The 10,338-nt window shown below is 39.8% G+C and overlaps 1 protein-coding gene across 7 annotated transcripts in view; it reads left to right on the top strand.

Annotated features, from left to right (window-relative positions):
- The first annotated feature begins 1,721 nt into the window (after positions 1-1,721).
- The window catches only part of LOC148015477 (uncharacterized), a 70,570-nt gene continuing 61,953 nt past the window's right edge, over positions 1,722-10,338 (top strand). For 3 of the 7 annotated variants that reach the window (XM_087665998.1, XM_087666000.1, XM_087666001.1), the window contains exons 1-9: positions 1,722-1,984; positions 3,099-3,269; positions 3,358-3,441; positions 3,533-3,617; positions 6,210-6,276; positions 6,360-7,878; positions 8,023-9,324; positions 9,417-9,860; positions 9,944-10,275. In XM_087665998.1, the coding sequence (XP_087522124.1) occupies positions 1,949-1,984; positions 3,099-3,269; positions 3,358-3,441; positions 3,533-3,617; positions 6,210-6,276; positions 6,360-7,878; positions 8,023-9,324; positions 9,417-9,860; positions 9,944-10,275 (4,040 nt within the window). In that variant the 5' untranslated portion in view covers positions 1,722-1,948. The remainder of the gene's footprint in view (positions 1,985-3,098; positions 3,270-3,357; positions 3,442-3,532; positions 3,618-6,209; positions 6,277-6,359; positions 7,879-8,022; positions 9,325-9,416; positions 9,861-9,943; positions 10,276-10,338) is intronic. The other 4 variants (XM_087666003.1, XM_087666002.1, XM_087666006.1 and 1 more) reach the window with 2 other exon arrangements.

The raw sequence follows: 10,338 nt of genomic DNA, 5'->3' as shown, positions 1-10,338 counted from the left end.
TGCACTAGTATGCCATCCAAGTCTCACATTGATGCACATTGTCAAAAATGTTGTATATTGTAATCATGTGTTAACATGTCCCATATGCAAATGAGGGCGACTAGTAGATTAGTGACATTAGCTAAACATGCATGAAACTGCAACATATTCAACCATGAAATTACAAGGCCAAGAGCACTAAATCTACAACATTTTGAAATGTAACCTCACATGCCTTATGATACTCTTTTGAGAAAATACTTGCCAAATATGAAAGGTGGTCTTGGGTAAACTATATGAGCACAAGCACTCGAAGAGAAAGGTTACAAGTTGTACTTATCACACCTCATGTGTTGATAAAAGTTTATGCTTTGCAAAATGTATACTTTCGATAGACAATAATTGAACGTGGAAAGTGCACATCCTATCTTATTTATCATCAAGGAAAAAGCTCAAATGATGCACAAAATTATAGCCATTGTAGACATGTGGACCTACAAAAAGATTACATGCTTTGATGATGTTGTATTATTGCAAAAGTTTGCTCTCTCTTCTTTAAAAATTTAGTACTCCCCAAGGACATCAAACTTGTTCATTTTGCATGTATTGAGTTAGTATCACATATCACCCAAATGCAATAGATACAAGTTGTTTGATAATGTCAACATTGATTCTCCAACTTGAATAATCTATTTGCAAGTTTGTTCATATATCTACACTCTTCCTGTAGGCTACTACTATATCAATTACTTTCTTAAGTATCCCCCTGGTCACTTACAACCTTCACATTCGGTGTGAAGAGCAAGTGTGATTTACTCCCATTCCTACAACATCTACCAACATGAGAGTTATGTAAATATGACTCACCATCATTAACTTAGAGAAAGACTAGCCAAACACCTTTGTCACTTTTCCTATAATACATTTTTCCTTGCCGTTAAGACATCCTTCTTGCCCACAACAAAATTTCATGTAAGGTGGTTTACTAGGCACAATGGCAATAATCACTCACAATCAAATCGTGCAAACTTGGTAATTTTATGACAACGTTTGTTTGAATTAATGCATTGTAGGTATCTTAGTCCACTATGAACCTAGTACCACCATTAACTTTACCAAGCACATCATTTCACTTGCTCTTGAATTTCTTTAAAAGTGATAATGTATATACCCATACTCACATTTTATTAAGATCGTAAACTATAGCAATGCTTGTTGAAGCTCGATGTAGATATTCAAGGCCTTAGATAGGGCAACAAATTTACATGCCTACCACTTCTCAAGGATTTTGGTGTGGCTTGATCTCACTTCTTCACAGGCTTACCCACACACAACCAATTACAGATGCCTATCACTTCTTGAGGAAATTTGGTCTGATTCAATCTTGATTCTCCATGTGTTTACCCACATTTAACCAGATATTGCATGTTGTTCAAGTGCTAAAATTGTGCTCAAGATCAATTTCAAGCCCCAAGAACCATTGTGACTCTAGTGATGCTAATGTGGCAATCGGATCATCACATTATACCCTTGAAAAGAGTACCTACTATATAAGTATGAACTGTCCTAAAGTTGAATGCAAGGGGAAAGGATAGAGTGACGTATGGGTTCGAGGCTATGCACGGATCGAGTGTGTGAACACCATGAAAACCTATTTGACAGTGTCTGCATCATTGCACATGTCGGGTGCATGTGAACATCCACAAGGGGCTTCCTAAGCCCTTGTTCATGCGCAACGTCTGTAGGTGTCACCGCTTGCGTGTGAGTGCGTGGTCACGCATGGGTCTAGTGCGTGTGGATACCATGAAAACTTGTTTGGCTCTCCGCCCCCGTGCATGCGCTAGCGCGGCATCTCCAACCGTCACCACGCGCGCAAGTGTGTTGACAGTGTTAACCGAAACCTTGGAAGGTTTCATGGCGTCCTGACACAAAGGCTGCTGTTACCCTGATGCCTTAACGCGCTCTCGTGATGGAAGGGACTTTGGCAACATATAGCGAAATGCCGGTAAGAAATAAATCTCTAACAGATGATTGGTTGTGAGTCTATTATGCAGGAATTGGTCGCCTGAGAGGCCCTCTCATACTGGGATTGGTCTTCACATAAGCAACCAGAACAGGAGCACACAGCAATGGTGTATTTTGTACCTTCACTGTAGTGATTATTATCTCTGACGTGCCATTTCTTCCTTGGAAAAAAGAAGACACACACGAAGTCTTCGACAAATTCCTGCTGTAGTTCCCTCATTGTGAATTACGACATTGTCATGAGCTTTCGCAAGGGAGGGACTACATACTTAGCTAGGTGCAGTTGGGGGCAGGGCACCTTGGACCACCAGCCCCCTGACCCCAACTGCACCTAGCTAGGTATGCAGTGCTCTTTTCCCTTGTTTTGTTCAACATCTATGGGAAGAAAAAACAAGGGACAAGAGCCCCTTTCCCCACATGGGAAAATGCCAAAATTTATTGTGACATTGAGGTATCACTGTGATAAATATAAAAACTAAGAAAGGATGCATGCTCCTCGGCCGTCTGTTTGGGGGGGGGGGGGATATCAACAGTATGAGCGTAGAAGACAAGCTCAGCCTGGTGTTCTGTAATGCTAGACTATGTGTGCACCCCTAAATGGAAGAAGGTGCCATTATCTGTTAGTGTTGAAACAGACATAGAAAGCCAAAAATGCAAAGCATCTTGTCAACACATGGAAAAGGCACCTGCTGGGAACTAGGCTCCTTTATGTTCAGCTTCATATGTGTTAAAGGCATGCCATCATGGTAGAAACTGTGACATAACAGGTCAACAGGTCTTTGAGATGACTTTCTTGAAATGTATGGGTAGGAATCAGCATTACTGCTCATGTTTGTTTGGAGGATTTGGATTACAAGAAGGCAATCAGAAAACCTTAGCTTTGTTGGTGGGCTGAATGGTGAATTGTGAATGTTGGTCATTTTTCATTGTTGCCCAGATGTTGATGATTACATCTTTGTATTCCATGGCATATATTACAGTTTCTTTTGAAGCTTGAAATCACCAAACTGTATTTTATCAGGTTTTTTACAAAACAAGTGGAGAATCTTCCTGCTTTCTACCATTATATAACAGTGCTTTATGCTCTCCTGCAGGTAACAGATGGTCCTATGCCAAACACAATGCATACTGCAGTCAAGAATTCTGATTTAGGTACAACGATAAAGCCAGTCTCTGAACCCCAGCAGGAGCATGTTAAGAGAAAGCGGAAGGATGTTAGAGAGATGAAACATATATCTATTGCCAAACGTCACAGGCGACAACTGGTGTGCTTGCTATACTTTATTCAATGTAAATGTTCATTCCGATAGAAAGGTTAAATGGACCGGATTCATCAATCCTAAGATGAAACAGGGCAATCTAATATCAAGGTGCATGCGAGAAAAGATTGAGCATCTGCAAAATCCACGATATTGCCGTGTTCGGAAAGCTGTTAAGGTCACAAAACTCATTTATTTTCCTGTTTTGGTTCTTTTGAAACTCTGAAGTAGAGCAGATTCATTGCATTTCCTGAATGGTCTGTACCCAGGCCCTCCAGCTGCTTATAAGGAAGGAGAAAAATGAAGAATATGTACCACTTTCGGATCCTCCTTCTATAATATTTAATGGATATGGTTGGTGAATTCTCTCATAACCAAGTGTTGAAATTATTAGAAATTTATTTATTGTATATGTCATCAATTATTGTAGATCTGAATTGACTGCTAGAATCACAAGATAGGCAAGGCTGCTGCTTGTTATAAGAGCATGTAACACAAGGAGAGACTTCCTGTCTAATAATAGCTTAGTGAACCATGCACGTGACTGAAAGGTGATTAGCCTCATCAGCACCATTCTTGCATCTTATTTGTCCAAGACTGCAACAAAAGAAGTTTCAGGGTTCCTTAATAAACTCTTTTCTTGGAGAGTTTGCCACCATAAAGACCAGAGGATCCTGAAATTGATGTTTACCTAGGAGCTCTACTCCTAACCAAGTACCTTACCAAGTTAGTCTCTCATGGCAGAAGGAGATTTTAAACCAAATAAAGTAATTGTTTGAAAGGGGCTTAATTAGACTGAGCTTTCCATTTCAAGGAGAGATGATATCAGTCTGAGTTATTGTGCCTTAGTTGTGGTTGTACATTATGTGATTTCTCTATGTAAACCCTTGCATATCTTCATACTAAGACAACCGATCCTAGGAAGTCATTGTTTAGCCTTGTTCCTATTTCATCCTTTCAAAAAGCACCCGACTAATCGGGTTACCCATTCGTTCAATTGCATCATCGTCACGATTGTCCACCCGCTTTCCACACACACTTGACATGCTTAGTTGTCTAGTTAGGCCCTGCCACACTATGAGTCATATACAAATAGCTTCAGCAGCGTGTTACACAATATTTGTTTCACACCTTTAAGTACAATTCAAAAACATTAAAAATAATCTTTTCAAAGATAGTGTTAAAAGCATTTTTTATAAATCAATCTCCAATTGAGATTTCCAAAATACTTCCACTTCATTCCAAAATTCTTCTTCCTCTTGGTATCCATCATTTGATACCCTGCAGGTTGAACACATTTTATGATCTCATTGAGCCTGCCAAGGATTTCTTTTCCTTTCAAAGGATTGGCCATGAGTCAAGTGTGTAGCTAGAAGTGGCTAAGCGCACTTTTCCATGAGAAGATCCAATCTAGAGGATTGTGGAGTGTTATGTTTGTCATGAGGACATAATTTGATGCTTTGCTCACCATTTGATTTAGTGTTAATCAAATGTGCAAATGTGGGATGCACATGTGATGTGTAAGTTAGTTATATCACAATGATGGACCAAGGACCTTGAGAAGTCAATGGGTGTCAAAGGCGAAAGTTGTAACGAGTTATGTTAGTCAAGTTCTAGGTGGTGCATGGTGATAGATTTTGGCTTAGAATATTTGATTACCCATTAATGTCAGTGGTGACATTAGGAACCAGGCATTAATTAATTAATTAATGCCAATTCAGGGGCTAATAAATGCTCAGGATTGATTGGATGACAAATTGGTCTTAGAGAATATGAAGAGACCAGCTAGCTAATATTAAGTTTGGGGCATAATTTGTAATCCAAGGAGGAGATTTAAGACCAATCCTCAAGCAAACAAAGGGGCAAATCGGTTTGAAGGTTTGCTGGTTATTATGGACAACAAGATATATTGAATATTGAAGGAGATCAGATTGTATCTCAATATGCTTCAATCTTTAGCAATACAAGTTAAAGAAATACTGCAATGGGCACCGGTTTTGGGACCGATAGGGTGTCCATTGTCCAAGATTAAGTGGCTACATTTGCATTTTTAGTTAATGTAAACTTTATTGCTTGCAGTAATTTGTGCTTATGCAGTTATTTACCACCCTTTCCGTGAAAGGAAGGCTGGTTTCAGTGTATCCCTTGTTTTAGATGTCTATGATATTGATAGCAATGTGCCTTCCCTTTCCACATGAGAATCTTTGATTACTGCATGCCTCACTCAAGCTTGTATTCTCTCTTTTGCTACACATTCCTTCTCTTACTATGTTACATCTTAAGCTTGCATATCTTATGATAGTGAGATCTCTCTTTTTCCTTTCACTAAAGCACCAAAAGCCATCTTGATTGATGTTGAGGTTTGTGTGTTCTAAGTTCTCATATTGGTACTTACGCTTATAGCTTGCATTTTAGTCAGGGACTAAATGCTATAAGGACCTATAGGTTTTGATTGGGTATGAGACTTGGATAGCATTAGAAGTGGGTGCAGTGATGAAAGTGTAGAAGACTGCTGTAATAGACTGCACAACATGAGAAGAGAGAAAATAAAAGAATACTGCAAAAGGATAGCTTAGAGATAGGCTCAGTTCTAGGCTTGGAAGGAAAGAGTGATAGAGAGGATTGTGTGTAGGATGAGGAAGGAAACAATTAATGAAATTGAGCAACTTGAGCAACCCAAAAGCTGAATGTGTTTGGAAAGTGAGTTGGCACTAGGTGGATAGAGGTTTTTATAAGCATCTTGATGACTCTGCGCTGAACAGGCTAGTGATTTTGTTCTGGTTATTCAAAATGAAGAGACCGGATCAAAAAAACTGGTGAATTAGACTCATCTACCAAATGTTAATGCATGCAAGCTTGGTATAGCACTATTTGATTTAAACTGTGAAAATTATTTTGCTTGTTATGTCCATGATTAATAGGCCATATAATGAGCCGTTTTGACAGATATAGGCTCAACCAATAGTGCTCAACTCAAAGTACTGAACGTTAGCACATGGAGCCAAAGGATTAGGTGAGCTGCTTATTAGACTTGTGTTGGATGCTTTGCTTTACAGAGAGGTTCTTTTTCTAACGGAATAAACAGTTTTGCTACAGGATAATGCAGCCTGCAAGTCCATACTTTCATGTTATTGTAATGGAGAGTTTTCATCAAGGAACAGTTTTGGCACCAGGTGAAACATGTAAGTTCATGATTACATTCTCGACTGATTCAGGAGTCAATGTTGAGGACATTGTCACAGTTACTTGTGAAATGTGTGCAATCAGATTACATTTAGCTGCGAGAAATCCCTTTCCTTGGGTTGAGATTCCTTCCACAATCAATCTTGGACCCTGCTTGATTGGTCATCACACCACTTTCCTACTGTCCCTCACAAGCAAGGGAGCCGCTTCCACTTTCCAGGTGTTAAGCAGCGATGAAATGGCTACTTGTGAAATTTCCGAACAGAAGTCCGTGTTAGCCAGCTTGTATAATGTGCTGCTCCTTCCACAATTTGTAGTCTATCCAAGCCATTTCAGATTGAAAAAGGATGAATGTGGTGAGATAGTTATTGTTTTTATGCCACAGTGTGCTGGCAATTATGAAGTGAAGCTGAAGTTGATCACAGATGGGGGCCTTGATTGGAGCATTTTTGTCACAGGCTGTGGTATAGATTTCCATGTCACTGTTGAAAAGATCGATGAAGAGGAACTTAAGAGTAATGATGGTCAGTTGGACCTATGGTTTGGGTGTGCAACTGTCTCAAGTATTAATGCCTGCAGAAGTTTGGTTGTGAAAAACCAAATGCAAATTCCTGTCAGATATTTCTGGATGTTAGAGGATGATTGTGATTTGTCTGAACCGAAACTAAAAGCACCATACAATGATTCCAAGACCGTTTTCTTCCCAACACCTAGCTTTGGCATTCTAGATGCAGAGATGGATAAACAGTTTACATTCCATTTTGTTCCAAAGAAACCCATTCTTTACAATCAGTGTGCCTCTCTTTACATTGATACAAAGAGGGCTTTTCCCCTACAAAGTGCATTGTGGAAGCAACTCAATGTTATTCTTCAAGATCTCCTGGCCATGACAAGAGTGAATGACAGTATTCAAGATGATGTAACTGCATGGGACAGAACTTCAGATAATGGTGAAAGTGAAAAAGAAGACATTCTTCTCTCATCTCTGAAAGGGTCAGATAATGTTGGTTGTGTCAGGAAGATACTGAACTTGAAACTTTCTGGGACTGGGGAGCCTTTACAAGTCCAGCTCATGCCTCCTGTCCTTTGTCTTTCAGATTTAATTGAACAAGGACAGACACTCACAACTACTGTTCTGTTGAGGAACAATAATTCTGTCAATATCTCTTTTTCTTGGCAAGTTCCAGATGTTAGCTGGGAGAGCACCAAAGATTTGAATCACGTTTCAGTCTTTCCTTTGAGTGGCAATGTAAAGCCTATGGACACAATAGAACTTTGTTTAGATATTAAAGCTAGAAAAATAGGTAGATTTATAGAGAAGCTGTTTTGCCAAGTTATGGGAGGTCCCAAATTGGTTTTCCAGGTTGAAGGCTGTGTCCAGGGACCTTTAGTCAAAATGTCACCAGTTTTACTTGACTTCGGAGTTGCTCAGGTACCTTCCTTTTCTTATTGCACATTACACCTGGAACAGCACATTTATGATAAAACAATTAGGCATTTTGACTCTAAGGAGTACCTTAACTGCGACTCTCTTTTAGGGATAAGAATTTCTTGCTTATCCTAGATACCTTTTCAGGTTGGAAAGGAGTCTTCATTGGAGCTCAAATTAACAAACATGAGTTCAGTTTCTACCTGCTTCAAGTTTCTACCTGCTTCTAAGCTACCAGTAACTTCTGTAAAACTTGCTAAGTTGTCAGTACTAGCTTCAGTGTTGGACATTAACACATTAGGCGATGTTGAAGAGATGTGTTTATCAAGTTCTGGAAATGCTCCAAAATCTGAAGGAAAGGGCAGGAACGCATTGGTGGAACAAAGGTCCAACAATATTCAGCAGGGGCAGGAGCAAATTCTGTTTGATCCCTTTGAAGGCACTCTGTGTGCTAAGGCACAAATCAGTGTGAAAGTGGTGTTCAGACCTCTAGTTTGTGGCAGGTTAAGGTGGGCAATACAGTGTGAAATTGCTGGTGGACTTTCCTGCACACAATATGCCATAGTTCACACACAAGCATCTGCTTCTGCTGTTTGTTTATCTCCATCCACAATGGATTTAGGAATTGTATATTTGGGCTCAAGTTTGCAGGAGACAGTCTTGGTTCAAAATTTGTGTGCATTAGAGAGCCAATTCAAGTGGTCGAAATATGTTAATGAAGGTCTAGGCTCTTTGGTGATAGACATCCAACCTGAAAGTGGGGTTTTGCAGCCACACGGTCAACATGAAGTAAAAGTCAATCTAACACCTCGTGAGACTGGTGAAATTACTTGCACTATTGTCTGCAGAGTTTCAGGAATGATGAACCCTTTGGAGCTAAATATTCGCTTATATGTTTCAGACATGTTTTGCAGCTTTCATGTGGAGCGGTCTTTATCCTTGATTGATCATAGCTCCAAAATCAGGTTTTTGAAGAGAGAGCTTTCAAATCTCAAAACTATTGACAATTCAAAGGTCCCCCCTTTGAACTTTGGGAAGAGATTACTGCTTGGAACTGTTTATTCTCTAAGTCTGGTTGTCAAGAATAGGACTGCTGTACCTGGAATAGTTCGAATCTCTGTAGGGAAGTATGGGCTAGAACATTTGTTAACAAGGCAACAGATTGCAGACTTGATAGGAAAATCCAGTTTGGGCACAACCAGCATGTCACAAAATACTAGTCTTCTTGATGATTTGGGGAAAAGTTGCAGAAATAAGTTCCATTATGCTTCTGGTCATGCGATGGTCTTTCAGAGGTTATGGGCATCCTCTTGCATGGTGAGCAGAAAAGGCCTTGCTGTCATAACATCTGCATGTGAGAAAAAATTAAAAGCTTGGGAAATGTGGGAGTGTCAAGTTTTTTGCTATGGCTTGATACCAGGAAGCTATAACGATGTCATTTATTGTACGGTAAGATGTCTACTATTGATTGTGGTAGACCCATTATTTAAGGTCTCGTTCTATGAAATTCTTCTCAAGGAGGTTATGTTTATGATGTACAGGTGGGGAATAATTTGGCTGTCGAGATTCCTCTCAGTATAGGTTTGATTGGTACACCATTATCGCTAACACAGAGCCAATTTGAGCCTCGGGAGTTTGGACAGACTGGGCAAGTCTCCTGCATAATGTTAAAATGGAGTGCAGCAGCAGCAGGTCATCCACCAAGGGAAAAATCATTTTATGTTATGAATGCAGCTTCAGTAGATCTAGAGCTTGATTGGGAGAAGATCAATACGATAAAATCTGCAGAAGAAGCTTCTGTAGAAGTTATCTTCAACGTTGACAGTGAAGTAATGGTCCATTTAACACTTCTGGGTGATCCAGACAAAGGTCCTGTAGAGGTACACTTACAAGTTGAAGAGGCTATAACTGTTCAAGTCATACTGAAGGAGAATTTGGTGCCATGTTCCTCGATGCCACCTTTTCAGATTGAGCCACAGAAACAGGTCAATAACCTTTGAATAGGTTAATGAGGACATTGTTTTGTATTCACGATTTCTAATTGGGCCCTGGTTTTATCATCCTGCAGTGCATACCTGCAAGAAGCAGTGTTTCCTTCACAGTGAAACACCATTCTGAAATTGCTGGTCCTTTCTCCTTGACCCTTGTTGGCAAGACAAGGGTTCTGGATGCACATTATCCTCATGATACAATTCCTGATGTATTGAGCACATGTGAAGGAAAGCCTTTCTCAATAAGAGCTGATGAATCTGTTTGCACGAACAAGCAGGAGGATGTAACACAGGAATTGCTAGAAGAGAGGAATCATCTTTCTCTTGCTCATATGATCAACAAGCAAGCAGCTATAATAGACATCTCTCCACTTTACGTTGGTCTGGAGGCTTTATCTTTTGTACCAAGGTATGGTGCATGGCTAAGTTCTCACAAACAAACCAGATTATGCTCTTAGAACTGTGCAGCTGA

This window comes from Lygodium microphyllum, chromosome 24 (assembly GCF_053477565.2).
Source record: "Lygodium microphyllum isolate KBCC chromosome 24, Lygodium_microphyllum_v1.1.10, whole genome shotgun sequence".
Classification (NCBI taxonomy): Eukaryota; Viridiplantae; Streptophyta; class Polypodiopsida; order Schizaeales; family Lygodiaceae; genus Lygodium; species Lygodium microphyllum.
This window is presented reverse-complemented; position numbering and strand designations above follow the sequence as displayed.